The sequence below is a fragment of the Pezoporus flaviventris genome, unplaced genomic scaffold, assembly GCF_033815535.1.
Source record: "Pezoporus flaviventris isolate CSIRO_AGI_PZ_B2104156 unplaced genomic scaffold, CSIRO_AGI_Pfla_v1 ptg000020l, whole genome shotgun sequence".
NCBI lineage: Eukaryota > Metazoa > Chordata > Aves > Psittaciformes > Psittacidae > Pezoporus > Pezoporus flaviventris.
Genome location: NW_026892568.1, coordinates 1,578,768 through 1,598,669, shown reverse-complemented (window position 1 = coordinate 1,598,669; position 19,902 = coordinate 1,578,768). Strand labels below are relative to the sequence as shown.

General features: G+C 52.9%; 2 protein-coding genes across 6 annotated transcripts in view; one reads left to right on the top strand and one right to left on the bottom strand.

Moving 5' to 3' along the window:
* Window positions 1–19,902, top strand: part of ARSG (arylsulfatase G) — a 44,733-nt gene that overhangs the window by 146 nt on the left and 24,685 nt on the right. For 2 of the 3 annotated variants that reach the window (XM_061455270.1, XM_061455268.1), the window contains exons 1-6: window positions 11,634–11,798; window positions 16,887–17,624; window positions 17,956–18,143; window positions 18,941–18,988; window positions 19,067–19,178; window positions 19,471–19,608. In XM_061455270.1, coding sequence (XP_061311254.1) covers window positions 17,422–17,624; window positions 17,956–18,143; window positions 18,941–18,988; window positions 19,067–19,178; window positions 19,471–19,608 — 689 coding nt within the window. In that variant the 5' untranslated portion in view covers window positions 11,634–11,798; window positions 16,887–17,421. Of the gene's footprint in view, window positions 1–11,633; window positions 11,799–16,886; window positions 17,625–17,955; window positions 18,144–18,940; window positions 18,989–19,066; window positions 19,179–19,470; window positions 19,609–19,902 lie in introns of those variants that run through there. The other variant, XM_061455269.1, reaches the window with a different exon arrangement.
* SLC16A6 (solute carrier family 16 member 6) lies at window positions 3,326–12,163 on the bottom strand. Of its 3 annotated transcripts, none has more exons than XM_061455267.1 (7): window positions 11,930–12,163; window positions 9,871–10,112; window positions 9,145–9,288; window positions 8,317–8,445; window positions 6,568–7,389; window positions 5,732–5,953; window positions 3,326–5,695 (listed from the first exon to the last, which is right to left on the bottom strand). In XM_061455267.1, exons 2-7 carry the CDS (start codon window positions 10,103–10,105, stop codon window positions 5,658–5,660), a joined length of 1,590 nt encoding a protein of 529 aa, XP_061311251.1. In that variant the 5' UTR covers window positions 10,106–10,112; window positions 11,930–12,163; the 3' UTR covers window positions 3,326–5,657. The 3 variants fall into 3 exon arrangements, with proteins under 3 accessions (XP_061311251.1, XP_061311248.1, XP_061311249.1); XM_061455264.1 differs by having other exon boundaries at window positions 3,326–5,667; XM_061455265.1 differs by having other exon boundaries at window positions 3,326–5,953; window positions 11,930–12,162.

Below are 19,902 nucleotides of genomic sequence, written 5' to 3'. Positions count from 1 at the left end.
CATGCCCCGGCCGGCTCGCAGCCCGCGATAGCCCCGCGGTGGCTGCGCATGGCAGGCACTGATAAGCCGCTGTTGCTGCATCCCCGGGTGCGTGAGGGAGGGAGATTGGGGCCCCCGGGGGCTCGGTGGTGGTTGTTGGGTGCAGGGAGGGGGAACCGGAGGCGCTGGGCTGCAGCGGGAGGAGGGAAGGGAGTGATTTCACAGCGGGCAGGGGAAGGAGCTGGCTTCTTGCGGGGGTTCAGCTCCAAGCAGGGCACGGGCTGCAGCTCCATGCGTGTGTTGTGGTGTCCGGTTTGCTGGTGTGCACGGTGCAGTAGTTATCAAAGGCGGGGCTGTCCCACGGTACTGCTTTTTGAGGAGCAGCAGAGTGCAGCCTGTCCTGAATCCATAGGGGTGCATCCTGTCCTCCTGCATCCAGTCCTGCGGTGAGGCTGGGATGTGGAGGGCACCCTGCCCTGCTCTTCTCTCCTCTGTGCAAACCAGAACCTTGTTCCACCCCCTGAATGAATTCTCTAGCAGAGGGAATGTGGGAATGTCAGGGTGCAGAAATTGCTGTGCCAGGTCCTGTCTGTGATGCTGCATCTTAAGTAGAAGTGGTCACACGTGTTGAGGTGTCCCTAAGTCACCACCGACAGAGAGAAGTGGGGATGCAGACCTGTGAGGAGAGGGGTTTGGGTAACTTGGGTCAAGTTTGATTGCTGGGAGTGGATGAAAGGCTTCAGCAGCAGGTTTGGCCAAGAAGTGGTGTTAGAATCAGAGATTTAGATTGGATCCTAGGCAGAAATTCTTCACTGATGATTTTGGGTCTTTATCTCATTTTGCAACATCTAAAAACCCCCATCCAACAGCAATGCAATCAACAGCAAAACACAAAAGCTTTGATGGGTTTGAAGTGCTTAAAAGGCCTAAATTTGATAACTTCCCATAGCACAAGCACAAGCTGGTGGAGATGCAAGTGAATCAGCAGAGCAGGGAGGCAGGACGGGGGATACCAGCATCACTGGGGAGCGCAGGTCGCTGAAGCAGGAGCACAGGGTGATGCTGAGCGCCCCAGTTTGCCACCACTCAGCTCTGTTTTGCTGCTCTTTGGGGTGTTCCTCTGCCACAGGCTGGCTGTGGCAAGCAGCTGGCAGCGGGTAAAGTAGAAAAAGACATTCACAACATTAATGAAAGCTTTGACAAAAAGGAAGCGAGGGGAACTATTGTCTCCCCGGCCTTATTCTCATAATGTCTGCGTGTAATAAGTCTTTTGGTTATGCTTGTGGCTTCTGTGACAAAGTAGTGATTTAAGGGGCTGTCTTTACAGAGTCAGAGCTGCTCACACGGGCCAAAGTGCTGGTGAGTAATACTTTACCACAAATTGTTGTAACTGGAGCTTGACAACTGCAGTAGGAAGGAGGGAGGGGGATTGCATTTGATTTATGACATGGATTGCTGCAATTCGCTTTATGCTGGTGCAGCCACAGATGTGCAAACCCTGCAAGTAAAAGTCCGTGTGAGTGAAAACAGGGAGGGGAAAACTGTGATTTGCTGCCAGGATTCCCAGAGGTCTCCTGGATCAGTGGGAAACACACGTGCGTCGTGTCTACGGACATATCTACAGCTTCTTGGACTGATGGCATCTTGGGATGCTTGGGAGCCTTTCCCTGTGCTGCCGGTGGTGTATCCAATTGGGAACCAGGGGTCCTGTCTCTTAGTGTGGACACCAAGTACAACATAGCTCCTCTGGCAGCAGTGCTTTCTCTCTCTGCCTTCAAACCAAGCCAGGAGTTAAAGGGATCTTTAACCCAATCTATGGGGCATCTTTAAGATGTGGTCCAGAGAGGGAGGAAGGAAAGCTGCAGCTTGGGCTTGCATCACTGAAAATCCAGGTCATGTTTACTACGGGCAGCTGGAACATGATGATCTCAGATGCTAACAAGTAACATCTGAAGGGAAGCATTAAAACATCGGAGCTGTTTTGTAAGCACCTACTTCACTTTCATTCCAAAGGCAGTTCAGCTATTTTTAAACCTTCATTTGTCCCTTTAAGTACCTGGTGTCAGCTTATCTAAAGCAAGTGAAGAAGCAGAAGGGGTTGCCCTTCCTTTGAATTTCAACTGGAAAAATGGCTTTGTTGCTTTTGAAGACCCCCAAAGCAACAAACAATGCCCCTGGACAGCTTCCTTTCTGCTCCCCATACCTACAGTCGGAGCTTTTTGTCCTCCTGCAAGCTGACCTTGTGTAATTTCCTTTATTTACATTTGGCTGGCACTGGCCTCATTGACTGCAAGAGTTTGTACAACCCCTTTTATCCTGACGCTTGCTGTTCTGCCCGTGCTGTCCTCTTATTTACTGCTGCAAAGTACATACGGAATGCTGCTGAATAAAATGGGGCTTATCCTGTTATTCTGCCCTTAAAGCCTTTGTGCCAGAGGAGGATGTGGGCAATTAACTTAAACCAGGTGGGGAAAATTACTCCAATCTGTGTAAGGAGACAACTGAAAGGGCTACAGTTTGATGTGCTTTTATTTAAGTGAGTTCTGTTCAGCCCTTGTAATGCCTTTTGAAGGGGTTGTTTTTGAGGAAGCTGTTGGAAACAGTGTTTGTTCACTGCTGTAATCGAGCCAGAGTAAAACATGGAGGCAGATTAGCTTCCCAGGACTTTGGTATTTGCATTAGGTCTGCATGCGGGATGATCACCTCTGCTCTAGGACTTTTGCAACCGGAATGAAAACAGATTGCACTTAATGTGTATCATTGGCATGATGATTTCTTCAGTAAGTAGTTCCTTTGTAAATAGAAGTACTGATAGTCGGAATTAAGGGTGGCAGCTACTCCTGATAGGGTTTGGTGATGTGAGAGTTAGGGGCTAAGGGGGAAAGGGTGTGTTTCATCTGGCTAAAAAAGAAGTAAGGCTTGAGGGAAAGAAAATTGCCTTTTAGTGCAACTATCCTGGTATTTAGTGGCTTAATTTGTGCTACATGAGCTGCCCAGCCTGGCATGGAGAAAGTATGCTGCAATTGAGAGATGATAAAATAATGACATGATTGCGTGCTTCTCGAAGGCACGAGGGTAACGCTCCCCAGTGCCACCAATCCAGGAGGAGAAAAGGCTCCTTCTAATCAGGGCTCCCCGGGTAAGGGCTTTACAAGAGCACCCTCGAGGTCAGCCCTGATCTTCTTTAGAACACAGGATTGCCCAATTCACAGGGCAAACAGGCTGCTGCAGGCTGAGGAAATGGCATGTGATGGCCATGCTGCCAGGCCTTGTGCTAGGGATGGAGAGGAGGAAAGCAGGAAAGTTTCTTCATTTTCTTTATTAAAAAAAAAAAAAAAGGAAAAGGAAAAAAAAAAAAAAAGAACAAGTTTATTGCAAAACTCAGTGTTTTAGAATAGTTCCAGAGTCCACTAGGTTACAAACACATCAGTAAGTCCTGCTTTGAACGCATTAAAGCCTGCTTCTGGGTCTTCTGTGCCCGCACACACACATACTCACACGCTCCCCTGCTCGTGCCGCTACACAGACAGGAACAGAAACGTGAGGTCAGTGACAGACGTATCATTTGATCTGTATTGGAAACGGTTGTAGAAAACAAAGAGAACATTACAGTAGAACCTCGCCAATCTGCCGAACGGGGAGCATCCACACACACACAAAACCTGGAGGCCTTGTTCCACTTCCAAGCAGAGGTGTAATAGCAAAGTGCTGTAGTGAGGTCTCGTATCACAAAAGACTTCCATAATCTCACAATTAAGAGTCTACAGAACATTTACCAAAATGCTTGAAGTCATCATAAATTAACAATAAATAAAAAGTACATCTTAATGCGACGGTTGTGACTTGTTCATTTACTCGCTGATTCACAAAACTCTCAGTTCTCTGTAAGGGGTCTTCCAGTCCTGGGTGCATCGCAGCGAGGTTCTGCTGGCCGTGATAAAGTGCTGAGGCAGAGGAAGGATGCGAGACCGCAGGTCTCGGGCAGTGAGGATGGATTGCTCTAGCCACTTGGTTGCAAGAGTGCCTGTTTCTTGGGTTTTGGGACATCTAAGACACAAAAAACACATCAAGCACCTTCCCAAAAAGAGGGGGTGAGATTCCTGTTTTTTTTTTTTTAATCTTTTTTTGAATCTTTTTTTAACAGATTGTCCCCCATTTCTATGGCTGGTAAAACACAGACAGGTCAGCGTAGCAGTTAATGCATGATGCCACTTCCACTGAAATACACAGAGATGTTGGTTTGGTTTGCCTTCCAAACCAAACCAGACTTGTTTTATTTGTCCCCCTGAGTTGCTTAAGAGGCGTTAAGATGCATATAGGTGGGGTAAGCAAGCTTGTGTCACCATGAGTAGGAATCTCTCCCATTAAGACTAAATGAAGAGCTAGGATGTTGTCTTTTACTATTCCGCTCATGCCTTCTGTGTGCACAGACTCTGGTTCATTTTACTGGAGCAAAAAAAGGGATCCTGCTAACTTTGGGGAGCAGGGGGTACATGCCCCATGGCTGGCAATGTGGGGAGCAGACTGCCAGGGGCTGGGTATCAAGGGGATGTTCCACATTCATGTGTGATGAGGCAGAGAGTTCCTTGTGCACGTGTAAGCGAAGGTTTTGGGTACATTAAGACATACTGAGCCCAACCCTCCCTGTGGGGTGGGCTGGTGACAGCAGCAGAGCTAGGTCCAGTGACACCAGCCGGGGCCTGACGGAAAGAGATGCTGGATCTGCGGTTTATTATTGGGTTTTTTTTTCCTTTCTAAATAACAACTGGGTTACCTAAGGCCTACCTATTCAAAACAGCTACACTCTATGCTGTAAGGTTCCTAACAATTTCACAAGCTAGCAATACAAGATAGGTGTTGAAGAGGGTGATGTAAAGACAGCTTTCCGATCTGCAGAAGATGATTTTTCCTCTCCCCTTATTTAAGCTAACCTCCTTTAGCAATCTTAGAATAAATTAATAAATACTAATTAAATTAGAAACAGTACATCAGAGCTGACTATCAACAGAAAAAAAAACAGTTCTAAGGATACCAATCAGGAGAAGAAAAATTATCTTGTGATTAAGATGTGCAGTAATAACTGGCCATAAAGACATACGGAGCCTCTGATTTCCCAGCATTTGTGACGTTCAAGTTAAGAACATTAACAATGGTTTCTACTAGGTCAGCTCTCTAGCCTAGCCTCCTCCAACCTAAAACATGAGTCCTCATTCTTCTACAAGAAGATTGACTTGGCTATTGGTGGTGTATGAAATGCTTGTCTCCAGTTCATGCCATAGGTGTCATATTTGCTTGGAATCTGTGTTAGGGGATGGTTGAGGACAGTCAGAGGCTGAGCTGCTTCTGCTGTTGTTCTCAGTTTCTCTGGGGTCAGTTGAACCTTTACCTATGCTTGTTATCAGGAAAGCAGGAGTGTGCATCACATCTTCATGCTAGACACAAGTTATTGGATGTGGCTATCAGTATTTTCTATGGAGCTTTCCATTGTTGGTTAAAAAAGTTCTTCCTAATCATTAAAAAAAAATAAAATAAGAAGTTGTTGGTAGCAACTGTTCACATTTAAAATTTCACATTCCCTTTAGAATGGAGCTTTAAAACGTGGAGCAGAGCTGACATCTTCCCCAGTCTTGCGCCGGGTAGATTTAGATGGAGAAGGAACGGGGGTGGGGGGTGTGTGTTTAGACCACGCTGTCAGAGCCTTTTCCTGAATTTTCACCTTTTCCTGAATTTTCCCCTTTTCCTGAATTTTCACCTTTTCCCGAATTTTCACCTCTTCCAATATCCATGTCTATAAAGTCATCGGGTAAGTCTGGAGCAGCCCCCACCGCGCTCTCCTCCGCGCCCCGCTGTGAGCAGTGGCACAGCCCAACCTTGCACGGTCTCACCAGGGACAGGAACACGGCGCCCAGGACCATGCCAGCAGCACAGGAGTAAAAGGCTGAGCTGTAGTTCTGTGTTGTATCCACTATGACACCTATAGAGACACATTGACAGCAGTTAGCTACAGGTGACTCCCCTCTCCCATGCCCATCCATGCTTCCCACAGGGTTTTTAATCTGGGTACCACTTTAATCTGGGTACCACTGCATCATTTTATCTGCAATCAATGCTACTCTATGACAAACAGATGCTACCTTAAAAGAAGTAAAACACAGTGTTCAGGGGTGCATAGTGTCATCTTCAGGCAAGTCAGAAGCCTCTGGGCATGAAATGCATCTATTTATTATGCCAGAGACTTCACCTTTCTGCAGTCTATGGCAGAAACACATGCACAGTGGAAGAGATTCGTTTCTGCCACTCTCTAGAGCCTGAAGTGATGCCAGGTTTAGTTTTCCAGCAGGATCAGGGGAGCACTGCAGTATTTTCCTTCACTCCGAGGTTCCTCGGTGGAGACCGCCTCATCTGTGGGACTCTGCAGAGCTGCATTGCAGTAGTCTTCTGGCTCTGAGAGTCTCCTAATACTAGTTGCAGGGCTTTTAGGCGAGTACTATGATTAGCGCTGCCAGAACACTTTCTAGACAGATCAGCACCAACAGCATGCCAAAAAACACACCCCAAACCCCAAATTAACATGAGTTTTAGAGTTACCTGCAAGGGGTGGTCCAGCCAACCCAGCTAAGCTTTGAATGAAGACATAGACACCAGCCGCAGAGGACATCTTCTCGATGCCAACCACGTCGTCTTCTGCCAGGAGGGGAATATGCGTGCCCGCTACCGTTCCGAGCATGAACCCGAAGAATATGCTACATGTCATCAAGCCCCAGAATTCGGAGGCAAAAGGGAAGGCAAACAACGCTACAGACAGCAGGACAACGCAGATGAGTTCGATGTAGATCTTGCGGATGGGCTTCTTGTTGAGGACCCAGCCCGCTGAGATTCTTCCAAAGACCTCTGCAATCGCCATGGCCGACAGTATGTATGCAGAGTGGTCTTTGCCGATGCCAAGGCTGAGACTCAAGGGAATGATGTAGAGGGAAGGAGCAAAGAAGCCCAGGGTAGCAAACAGGCCAAAGAATGCATAACAGATAAAGCTATAGTCTCTCATCACAGAAAAGTCCAGTAGTTTGGTTTTTGGTTCTGGAGGGGTGCTGTTATTTTCAGCAAGTATCTGCACGTGTTCCTTTGGTTCTTCACTTTTCGGCTCTGCTTTGGTTTTTCCAGGCACATTGCTGGGTGAGGTAGTTATTTCGACTCCTGAGTCTATGGACTCTATTGAGGTGCGTGTTTGCTCGTTTTCAAGCATGTACTTGGTCTCCGTGGGCTCTTCTGGAGGCTGCGCTTTCACTTCTTCTTGCTCTTGGATGATGATGGGTCGCAGGAGCGACCCGCAGACGACGATGCTCAGCTGCAGCACCCCGACAGAAAGGAGGCTGTATCTCCAGCCTATCTGCTCCTTCAGAGCAGTAATTGCTGAGGAAAGAGGGCAGAAGAAGAAGAAAGTGTAAGTAGAAGAACATGGAGTTACACCAAGGAGCTATTTGAACTGGAGCTTCATCACCAGATTGTCCCCAGGACCTCAGCTCTCATGGAGGCTGAGCAGGGTCCCTCCTGGTCCATCCTGCCCAGGGCCACCCAGGGGTCTGGCACCCATGTTCCTCCCATCAGCTGCAGCAAAGAGCCAGAAACCACCTCTAACATCTGGCTAGCAGAAGCCACCCTCTAGGTAACCACTTGTGAGGTCCCTGTGAGTTTGGGATGCGCAAGGACGAAGGTGGTGTTATTTTTAGTGAATGAGAGCAAACTCAGCAGTAAAGTTTCCTCTCTCACTGACCCCACCCTGAAACCAGCTACTAGAGGAAGTCTCTTAGCTCTACTCAAAGGTGTGTGTTACTGCATAATCACAAGCCTTCATCTGCAATCAGGGCAGCTTTACAGTGGTTATTAGCTGAATGGAAGCGTGCGCAGGAGAGGACCACCTGAACTGCAGAGACAGGGACATGGTGCCTGGGCACAGGTCCCCAGAAGGCTGGAGCAGCTCATGCTGAGCAGAGGCTCACTAACCTTTAGGAACAGTTATGTGTACTGTGTATGTTTTAAATAGCTGAAGTTTCTCGGTCTTATTTTTAGCCTGCTAGATCTATATAGGGAACCGGGCAGGCTGTGTATCAGCAAGGCACATCCTGCTCTGGCACACGTCGTGCTGGGGGGGCTTGGGCATGGTGAGACCAGTCTCTAGGATTACTTGTAGCCCTGTTTGCAGGGCATGTGAGCAACCACCTGTGGACTTTAGCAGCGCATGAGCACCAAGTTGGTCTCAATTGGCTTCTATTTGCTTGGGAAAAGGATTGGAGCAGCACTGGGCTTTAGGCATGGACACGCAGCATTTAGGCACTGTACCTGGTGCAAAGGAGAAGACAGCGAAACATTCCCCTGTGGATGCCACCGCTGTGACCAGCGAACGCCTTTTGTCAAAATACTGTGATAAAATGGTGACAGTCGGGAGGAAAGAGAGGCAGTATCCGAGGCCTGTGAATAAATGCCAAAAATTGCCATAACAACAAGTAAGGGAGGGGGGAAACACCGATGCAAGAACACGTTAAGTCAGCTTTCCCAGTGGCGAGATTACAGTATCATTTCGGCCAACTCAGCAAGTCACCCTGGAAGAAAATCATTGGGGAAACCACAATGTTATTTTCTTTTAAACTGGATAGGGGGGAAAGAAAAAAGAAGAAGAAAGGAAAAGCAAAACAAGAGACCCAACCGCCCAGCTCATGCCTTCTGTTCCCAAACAGCCAGCGGGGTCCATTTGGAGGACCTCATCTGCCTAAAGAGTAATTGATCCCCTAAGCGAGGCAAGCTCCTGGCCACAGATGTGAGCAGGACACCCAGGATAGACTGGAGAAGGGGAAAAGTATCAGGAAAGACACAGAATCAAAGGAGAGGTTGGAGGATTTGACCCCATGAACAGCGTTCATCTCCCCGGTCAAGCACAAGCAATCGGTACAGGTGCAGGACTGAGTCCCAAGGTGGTCCCCAGAGTGAGACTGGGTACAAGACCAAGCCTTGAGCCCAGGTCATCACCTTGGACAGGAGATTAAGAGCAGCTCAGGAGGGTCAGCACTCCCCATGCTGTGGGAAGTAGAACCCCTCTATGGCCAGAGCTACACTTTGCAGGAAGCCAGAGGAGAGTGAAGGGTTCGGAGGTGCAGGAATAGGACAACTCACCAGAGATGACGCCGATGGTGATGTACATGTCCACAACAGAGCGGGCGAAGGAGGCAATGACCATGCCAGTGCTGATCAGAACCCCCCCGGCCATCACCACCAAGCGGTGACCGAAGCGATTGCTGAGGACCGTTGACAGAGGAGCTGGATGGAAGGAGAGGAAAAGAGACATGGTCAGCACCCATCAGCAACCTCAGCTACAATCTGCTCATACCCCTGCCCACATCTCCATGACATGCCACCTCCCCTGCTAGCTGGCCTCACAGAGCAGAGCATCACCCTGGAGCCATCCCTCGAGCACCGCACAGTGTTCAGATGTGCTGATAAATGATCAGCAAAGACTAGAAAGGGTGCAGGGGACAAACCTGCAGCAACATCCACAGACAGCAGTGGATTTCAGTGAGGCTTAAGGTATTTCCAACCCTTTTTCACTATGGAGTTAGGTCTTAAAGCTCTTGTTTTTACCCCTTGCTGAATGGCCACGCCAGGCTCAGCAACATGGACCATGTCCCTGTATCATGCAGAAGGACGAGTTGGGGCTCAAAGGTATGGCTGGGCTGAGGCAGACATTTCTTGTTATTCCAGGAGCACAAAGCTCCGTACTTTATGGCTGTTATTTATAACAGAGCCATTAGAGACACTAAAGTCACCGGTACCAGGTCCTTGTCTGATGAGTCAGCACTACAGCTGCCCCTTGCACCCGTGCTGGATGCCTGCCACTCTTACCTGTGAAGGTCTGCACAAACACACAGATGGATATTATCCAGGATATCCTGCTGTTGGTTTCGTCAAAGCTTTCCATCAGGTCGTTAAAGAAGACGCCGAATGATTTTATAATGCCGTACGTGAGAGCTTCCACAAAGAAGAAAGCAAAAGCAACTGTCCAACCCCATCCTCCGTCAGGCACTTTAGAATAGACATTTGGGGCCGTGCACCCCATTTTTACAGCTTTGACAGTCATTTTTGATCTGGAAAAGAGGGGAGAAAGAGTCAGGCATCAGTTTTAAGATGGATTTTGCTGGAAGAGGCACGGCCTAGCAGCTGTGACATCCCTAAGGCGGGTCCCTGTGCTGCCAAGGGATTAAATGCAGGAGTTGGGGTGAAGTTTCAGCCTTTGTCACCCCATAGGCTCGTTTTCGCCAGTGCCTTTCGAGCCCAGGACCAGAAACGCTGCTCAGCACCCTGCCGAGCTGTTCCCATCAGCAAATCCCAGCACCCGGGGGCTGTCGTCTGTACTTCAGTGCATGGGGGTGGGTGGATGCAGTTCATGAAAGATCCACCACGGGACCCAGCGTGGGCTGGTGGAGCTGCAGGAGCTCGCTAGGAGCACCCGTCCTCCCCACTGCACCCTGTGCCTGGCCTGGGATGGATGGTGACACCCCGATAGCACCCGTTTGCCATGGGGTTGGTCAGTGACATAACCCACCATCATACCCTGCAGCATCCTGCACCCACCGAGATGCTGCTCATGGTATTGGGGTACCCTCAGTTGCTGTGGCAGCTCTGGAGCTGCCAATCCCCAGCTCCCCACAGTGCTGTAACCTCACAACAGGGGTGTGAACACCTCCTCGGCCACCAGCTCCCTGTGCTGTCCCCTTCAGCCCTTGGGGTCACTGGACCCCCAAGAGCAGGAGCAAGGGGATGCACTAAGGGCTGGAGGGGCTCACCCGGTGGGACATGGGGATCTCTGCAGTGCTGCTCCGCATCACTTGTGACCATGGATGAGGGCATCCTATGCCCTCATCCCATTCTGCACTGCACCCCCGCCCCTGCGGGTGGGACACAGGGACAGAGCCGGGGTCAAGCGGCCGCGCTGGCTCCCTGGGGTGGGAGGGGAGCATCGTGAGCTCCGTCCCCGGCCACGCGTGGACCTGCGGCTCCTGCGTGTCCCCCGCCCCAGCAGGCACCAGGCATTTCCCTCCTCCATTTTATACTCCGGATCATCGGCACTTTGTGTCCGTGCGGCTCAAGCAGCGCTGCATCCCACGGGGCAACTTCTCGCCGCGGAACAGGCGAGTGCGAGCGCGTCCCCATAGGCACCCACCCGAGAGGGGCCCCACGGGAGCGTAGGGACCCACCCGAAGGGGTCCCCTAAGTGGAGCCGGGGAGGGGGTCTCAGCACCCAGCGGGTTCAAGCTGGTGCACGGTGCCCGTGGCGGGGTACCGGTGCGGGATGGAGCGAGGCGTGAGCTCCAGCATCCCGCCGCTGCCCCGGCTCTGGTGCTTGGGTTAAGGAGGAAAGGGGGGGGGGGACGACACACACGACACCGGGAGGACCACCGGTGTGCGCCCGAAGTTTGTGGGAAGTGCCTGGGTGCCCCCCGGGGGAGGCAGCGGGGCTGCAGCGAATGCCTGTGTCACTGCACGGGGAACGGGGGGAGGCTCGGGTAGGAGGAAGCACGGTGTTTAAAGCAGAGAAGAAAAAACCCCACCACAAACCTCACACAAACCATGTACATTTAGGGATTAACAGAAAATAGAATGGGGAAAGAAATTAGAGATGGAAAACCCAGCGCGGAGGGGCCCGGCGCGCCGCCCCCCCTTCCTTCCCTGCATCACTTTCCGAACATTTCAGACCTGATTTCTGCATCGCCACCGCCGCACCGGCTGCTCGGGGCCGCCGGCTAAAAATAAAGGGATGCGGGAAACGGGAGGTGGGGAGAAGGGAGAAAAGCAAAAAGGGAGGTGGAAAAGGTAATAAAAAAGCCTATTTGTTAATGCAGGCAGACAAAGCCCCCCCCACCCCGCCTCCCTCCCCGGAGGCCCCCGGCGGGACCCCACTCACCGGCGGCGCTGGGTGCTGCGGCGGGGTTAGGGGCTGCCCATGGCCCGGGCGGGCGGGCGGCGAGAGGAGGCGACCCCGCTGCCCGCCGGCCTGCGGCCGCTGTTGCTCCCGCTGCCCGCGGCGGCGGCTGCTCTGCGCTCGCTCCCAGCCCTTATATACCGGCTGGAGCCGGTCTCCGCCGGCGGCTCCGCAGCGCCATGTGCGCGCCGGGCCCGGATCGCCCCAGCGGCGGCGCCGGCACCGCGTGTGCGGCCGAGGGGCGGTGCTGGCGGCGGGGAACGGACCGGCCCCCCCCCGGCCCGCCCCGCACGGGCACGGACACCCGGCACCTGCCCCAGCGGCACCGGTCCCGGTCCCCCCCCGCCTGTCCCGGGCGCTGCGGGGCTCCGCCGGTTCGGGGCACAGCGGGAGCGTCACAAGCGGGGTGGGGGGAGCGCGGTCCTGATGTGCGGGTTTGGGTCCCCCCCATGGCGGTTCCCGACCCGCCGCCCCCGCAGCCCCGGGTTGGGATTTCGGAGTCGCTCCGTTTTGGTGCTGAAGTTTGGAGGCTTTTGTTTGCGGGAGCGTGGAATTGCAGGTGGGAAGGAAAGGACCTCAGAGATCAGCTGGTCCAAGCTTTCTAGGCAAAGCATAACCTAGGCTGGATGTCCCAGCAGCCTGTGCAAACGGATCTTATCTGGCACTTCTGTGGGGGGATTATTCCAAAGGCAGAAAAGGCCTCCATCTCCCAGTGGGAAAGGGATAAGGGATGAGATTGTGCAAGCTGGGCTGCAAGGAATATGTCTGCACTATCTATCCCCTTTGGGCAGCATGGCTGTGATCTGTGCGCCCACAAGGGATGCAGTGCCAGGAGCATCCCAGGCTCACAACAAAGCAGTCAGATGCCATCCTGTTTGCTGTGCAAGGTGCTGGGATGGGATGGGAGCTGATGGGATGGGGCTGAGCACACGGTGAGGTCCTGAGTGCCAGTTCCGAGCTTGTAACATCCAGTCTCTGGTATCATGAGCAGCACATGTTGAGTTTTTAGGGGAAAACATGTCCCTTGTATAAGAAGCCTAATTTATGGTTCAAACTGGAAGCAGGCGACTCAGCGCCTATATGGATGGGGAGGAAGGAAGTGTTGGGGCAGACATGTGGCATGGAGAGCACAGGACAGGGATCCAGTGCCCTGTACAGGGGCTGGGACTAAAGCAGTGAGTGTTTAGGGTTTCCCCTAAATTCCCCTGGAATCAGCAAATAAGAGGAAAAAATGAGCAGTGCTGTTTCCTAGCTCACTGCTATGGCTGCATCCCAGTGCTGGCCTCAATGTGCTGAGCATGGGTGGATGATGCCAGCGAGGTTTGGGAGCCCACAGGTCATATCAGAGGGCTCCCGGAACATCCCTGCCCTTTGCTGGGTTAAAGCGGAACCGGAGGGTTCTGGTTTATATCCCTGGATAAACTACCCAGGTTAAACTGTTCTTTGATGCCTCGCCTATACAGGGCTGCTGTGTTTGATTTGGCACAAGGCCCTTCTCTTGGTTTCCTTCTTTGTCACGGTGCAAGTGCTGGTGTGGCAGCGCAGGTGAGGGCAGTAGGCACAGAACTGCAGACTGCTGACAAGTCACTGACGGCTTTTGCTCTTATCTTGGGAGCTTCCTCATAGCAAAGCTGGTCCAGCGGCCACTGCCTCCCTCATCCTCGCAGCGAGGTTTCAGCAGCTTCACCCCTTGCAGTCCCATCCTAAACCAGCTTAAATCCATGGGGAGCAATGGACACTGCGCCTTTAGGGAGCCTCCTATCGCCCCATCCTGCAGGAAACCCCATCCGCCCATGGGTTATGCCTTTCAGGGCTGCAGATGAAGGACAAGCACCTTGCCTGGCCTCCAGGAACCAATACCCCGTTATATAAGGGAATGGGTCGCCCTCCCCAAGCTGTAATTCTTCCTGGCAGGGACAGTGCAAGTGGTTGTGGGACAACAAAAGAGGTTTGTGCCTCCAGGGGAGAAATAAGAATGCAAATATCTGTGGCATGAACAAACAGAAGCGATTTACTCCTTGGTATTTCTTGTCAGGACTTCGCATCTGTCTCTGCTTCACCTTCTCATTCCTTCCCTTTGGGCTTTCCAAGTGCAATAAGGCTTTAGGAAGCAACAGGGGCCCCATGGGAGGGACAGAGCTGGAAGCTGCAGCCTCTCCAACCCAGGGCTTCCCAGCTCTGCTGTAAAATCCCCTTTTCCCATCTTGTTTGCTCATTCTGGGGGGGGATTTCTCCTGCTGCAGCTTGGGTTTGTGGAGGGTTTGGCTGTGGCTCAGCCAGAGCACCCATTATGGGTCCCTTGTGGCAGCGGCTCGCACCGGGACATGCTTCTTCATCCCGGGGCTGCTGCACCCAGCGCATGAGTGCTCTGTAAACCAGAACGAAGCAGAGAAAACGTCCTCTTAGTGGGCATAAATCAGCTTGGAACTGGAAAACAGGGCGGGCTGCGAGCAGCAAAGGGAGCGCGGGCCCCTGCGTGCTGCTGCTGCTGCCGGATGGCTCAGGGACTTCCAGTTCATTTGTCGTGCCGGGTTCGCCCAGCCCTGCTCGCATGTGTCATGTTTTCTCTGCAGGAGCAGCAAGATGGGTGAAAAACATTCCCCTGTCTCGGGGCTGGCAGGAGTCCTGCTCCGTCTGCAGAAGGGTGTTTTTGTCCGGGCTGCTTTACCCTCGCACAAACTATTCCAGTCGAAAAACCTTTTCCTGGAATGAAGTCTTGACTGTGCTCAGGGCATTGTCAGGACGGTTGTACCGGGAACAGAGCTTTGCTGGTAAACATGAGGGGGGCCTAATGGGGCAGAAACAGAGCTCGTGGCTCCTCTGCCCCCGTCAACACACCCTTCACAAGGCACCTGCTGCCTTTTACTGTGCTGGAATCAGAAACAGAATGTGTATGTATGTGGTCAATGGGAACACAAAACATAGGTTGTGTTTTATACCCTCTAAAAGCCTGGATGTGCCTCCATCCATCCCCTCCAGGCTGGGCATCCCATGGTGGGGTTGGGGTCAGCACCATCAGCCACACCATGGGGAGATGTCCCCATCCTGTATCGCTTGGCAGCCATGGGGTCAGCTTGAGCCATTGCTCCTGCTTCCTGCCTTAGTTTCCCTGCACAAGAGGCAACACTGGGAGCCCCCAAAGTGATCCTGGGATAACAGTGGGTGTCTGCAGTTTGAATTCCTCATCCCCTGCTGTGTCCTTATCTCTCAGCAGGGATAGGGGATGCCTGCTGGGCTTCTGGCGGGAGAACAGGGCTGCTGGAGCGGCTTTGGGCTGGAGATCAGAGCTGGGACACCCCGGGTGCTGGTGGGGGACCGGGTGTGCTTCAAAAGTCATCAGGTTCTCCTGTGCTCTGCTGCTGCTTTGCTTGCCAGGCAGGCGTGAAAATGTGAAAGAATGTGGAAAATGTGAAAATGATCAGGCTGGCCCCAAGATTTGTAAACTTCTGGTTAATGTGTAATGAATACATGACAGATACTCCCAGTGCAGGGTGGCCGCTCCATGGTGGTACAGCCGGTGGCATCCCGGAGCGAGGAGGCATCTCCCATCCTCAGCCCTGCGGCCAGCCTGAGCAGGCTTTGGGACTTGTCTAAACTGGTTTATCTGGTTCTGACTTATCCTTGTCCGTCTGTGAAGCACCTTGTTTGCCTTGCAGAAATGCGCTTTGTGTTATTTGTTTAGGTTTGGTTTCATTCCTCCCCGATGCTATGAAACCCAAGTTCACAGTGCCCAGCCGGAGCGATGCCGGTGCTTGCAGCCCAGGGCCGGTTTTCCAAGGCTTTTGCCTTGGTTCCTGGCTGGGATTCTGCCCAGGGAGCATCAGCACCGGTGCAGTGTTTCCTGCTTGGCACCAAGTGAGGTGCCGCAATACCCGTGTTCCATCCGTAGTCTGCCTGGGGAAATCTCTTCTGAGTCACTTGTTCTCTTTGCAGAGGTGGTGGATCAGAGCTGCATTTACAAAGGTATGGGGGAGCAGAGATGCTGGTGTGGTGGTGACGGACACTGGGGCTTATTCCAGGGATGTTCCCAACAACTGAGCTGGCACAGCCTGGTCTCGTCCAGGAGATGGGAAGGGTCAGAGTGGTGCCTCTGCCAAGGAGTTAGAAGGGAGCACCCTGCAGTTGATGCCAGCCCTCAAGCTCTGCTGGGTTTGGACATGCTGTGCATGAGGAGGGTTCTGCAGGAACACAGCAAGAGCTGTACCAGCACGTCCCGCTTTCCAGGGGCCGTGTTCCCTTCAAATGGCCTCTGAGCGTCAGAGATCAAGGAGTTTTGTCTGATGCTAATGCATAAATTTCAGCCCTGGATGACTTTCAATGTAATTTAGAGAGAAGAGAGTGTCCTTTGCAGATGGTTTTGGTTGTTTTTATTAGGAGGTCATCCTGGAGCTCCTCTCCAATGGAAAGGGAAAGGGCAGAGGTTTGTGAGTGAACGTGGGTTCAGCTCCCTTGGGTTTTTCTTGTTTTCTGTGCGTGGCTGCAGGTGCTGATGGGGTCCCTGTCATGGGATGGGGTCCAGCATGATTCTGCATAGAGAATCCCACCCCATCCCACCCCTGTTAGTCAATGTACCCAGAGCTTCAAGGCCCTCGGATGGGAGTTTATAAACTGATGCTCTGGGATATGAATTATGAGTGGAGCCACATCCTGATCACTGCAGTGTTACACTGACAGTCCTGAAGCCGCTGATCTGAGTGACAGCACAGAGCTTTCAGCGATGTGGGCAGAGAAACCTGGGGATAATTTCCTTTGCCAGCCTTAAGGAATGAGCTTCAGGAGCTTGTCAGTTATTACAGGTGAAGGCAAGGTTCTGAGCAGTCCCCATGTGGTGCTGTGCAGCTTCAAGGGCAAAGTCTCAGTATATGGGTACCGAGTTCTGCCCTGGGCTGGGTACAGGAGCACCAGCAGGTTCTGATGGGGTCTTGTTCCTATTGCACAGGGACTGCTGCAGCCATGCAAGGGGAAGGATGCACCGACAGTCACCAGCAGAGCCACAGCAGTTACTTATCCACCTAAAGCAAGAGAAGACGGTGCTTCCATGAACTGAGGAGCACAGCCTGCAGGGAAGAGCCGTGTGTGGGACACAAACACAGGGAGAGGAGCTGCTGCTGCAGATCGGGCGCGCTTCTGGAGGGGGAAACACCGCTTGGGTTTGGTGTCTAATTAGATATTTACCAGGAAGGAAGGGGAGTTAAAAATAGGGTGACAGTGACTTCAAAGGCTGGTTTTGACTTCTAAGAATAACACCTTTGCTAGCACCGATTGCAGGAACATCAGCTGGTGTGAAAGACACAGGAGATGCTGCAGCTCCGTCTGTAGCCAAGGCATCAAATCCAGACCTCCAGACCCTGGCCTGGCCTCATAGAAGCATCCAAGGAGGAGACGTGTGCATCCCTGCACCTGTGGGGCAACTGCATCCACAGGGACACAGCAGAGGGACTTAGGGGAAGACAAAGCCACCGGTGCCCCAGGTGATGTTTGGCACCATGGGCACCCCATGGGCAGTGCTGGTGCTGGCTGTGGCACTGATGGGACTCTGGGCTCCCTGTGCCACATACAAGCAGCCCAACTTCATCGTCATCCTGGCAGATGATGTGGGCTGGGGGGATCTGGGGGCCAACTGGGCAGAGACGAAGGAGACCCCGCATTTGGATGAGTTGGCTGCTGAAGGGACAAGGTAACGTCTGTCCCCCCTCCCTGGTTCTCTCCCAAGCATCCCTGGTTAACCTGTCAAGCAGCAAAGGGGAATTCACTCCTGTGGGACTGGCAGGCAAAGGGATTTCATTGGCATGGTTTTGGGTGCATGGGGAGGGCAGCGACAGAGTGGTACCCATGGTACCTCATGGTATCTTGGGGAGCATGGGTCCATCCATCTCCACTGGGACCGGCGAGCATCATCCCCTGCTCCAGACCTTCATCCCTGGGGATGCAAGCAGGGGAGCAGGGAGGGACAGGGCAGGGTTGAACCATGCAGGGGCTTGTGAATGAAGGGTCCTTCCCTTTTCCAGGTTCGTGGATTTCCACTCGTCTGCATCCACGTGCTCCCCATCCCGCGCCTCGCTGCTCACTGGACGCCTTGGCGCACGCAATGGAGTGACCCACAACTTCGCTGTCACGTCAGTTGGTGGCCTCCCCCTGAATGAGACCACCCTGGCCGAGGTCCTGCAGGGGGCCGGGTACAGCACGGGGGCCATAGGTAACACCAGTCATGAGGGGCATCTGGGGTGGGAGACAGGAGGGGGAGGAAGATGCTCGTGTCTATCCCTTGTGGAGGAGGGACTGCAGGTAGTTAGGTGCAACGCTGGCCATTCCAGGGAAGTCTAAAGGATCATGTTGTTAATTTTCAAACCCATTACCTGAAATTCTGGCCCTTCCCAGTTCTCGGTTGGAGCTCCAAGTGCTTCACCTCACAAGGAATGCGCTGGGTTTTCCTTAGCAAACATGACTGTGCACAGCAGCAATTCCATCCTGCATCCCACGTGGTGCCGCTGGTGCTGATTGGCAGCATAGTGCCAGCGTGGTTGGTGCTGGTGGCCCCATGGCTTAGGGCACCCTCCCATCACTGTGGGTCCCCTCAGCCCATGAAGCCCTTTGTACCTGGCAGAAAAACCCTTGGATTCTCCTTTCCCCCCTAGTTTTTGCAGTTCTCTCTCTTGAATCTGTGCATTCAGTGGGAGTAAGTGTGTGCTGGAGGTCAGAGGATGAAGCTGGTTGTTCTTGAGGGTTAGGAAGTCATCCCCTCTGAGCACAAACACATGAAAGAGTCTTTTAAGGCTGGAAACAGTTGATTTGCACAGGCACGAGATACCTTGTGCATTTCTTGTGGGCTCCTGCAAAGAAAAGAAGGCATTCTGGAAACGCAGCCAGCACAAACAAGGAGCCTTTCTTGTTGCTAGATTAAAGCCCCCAGGGCTGCGGGCACCTCGTGGGTGATGGCTGGTGAAGGCTGTAGCTGTGTTAACCCCTGAAGTGATGTTCTGTGGCTTCCTGCAGGCAAATGGCACCTGGGACACCACGGCCGCCATCACCCCAGCTTCCGCGGTAAGGACTGTGCCAGCAGGATGAGCTGAGCACCCCGTGGTCGCGTTGTCCCCGCTGACACCCTCACTTGCTCCTCAGGCTTTGATTACTACTTCGGGATCCCCTATAGCCACGACATGGGCTGCACAGACACCCCTGGCTACAACCGCCCGCCCTGCCCGCCCTGCCCGCAGCACGGCTCCATTGCCAGGTATGGGACACGAGGGGGTTTGAGTGCTGGCACTGGGATGTGGGTGTTTGCATCCACTGTGCTCACCTCCCCTTATGCTCCATGCACCCAGTTACCCCCTGTGCACCCCACAGAAGGGTGCGGGTCAGGGAGGTGGGTCAGTCCCATGTGCCATGGGGACACACAGCAGCATCATCCCCTTTCTTGTCCCCTCCTTGGCTCTCTGTAAAGCCAGGAGAGCATCCAGGCTCCATGCCTGATCCCACACTGGTCCCTCCCCCAGTGATGAGTGTGAGGGGTTTCTTCCCAGCAGGGTGGCAAGGAAGGATTGTTACATGGAGGTCGCCCTTCCTCTCTTTGAGAACACCACCATCATCCAGCAGCCTGTCAACCTCAGCAGCCTGGCACAGCGCTACGCGGAGGAGGCCACACGGTTCATCCATAGGGCAAGGTAAGATGTCACCAGCCATACCAGGGAATGAGTGATGCTCGGTGGTTCTTTGGGAGCAGATCTGGGTTTTCCATGGCTTGGCTTCCCAGCCTGCTGGAGAAGCCACTGAGGCTGTCACTGGTGTCCTGCAGAGTTCACCGTGGAAGCCTTTTGGTGCACCTCCTCTGAAGGGGTGATGTGTTTTTAAAGCCACCATTTACAAGGAAGGTCAAAGCCTTTGAGCTGGGCTCAAAGTACTCCTGGGAGTAAAGTGCAATGAGATCCATGTGAGCAGGGATAGAAATGCTTCAGCCC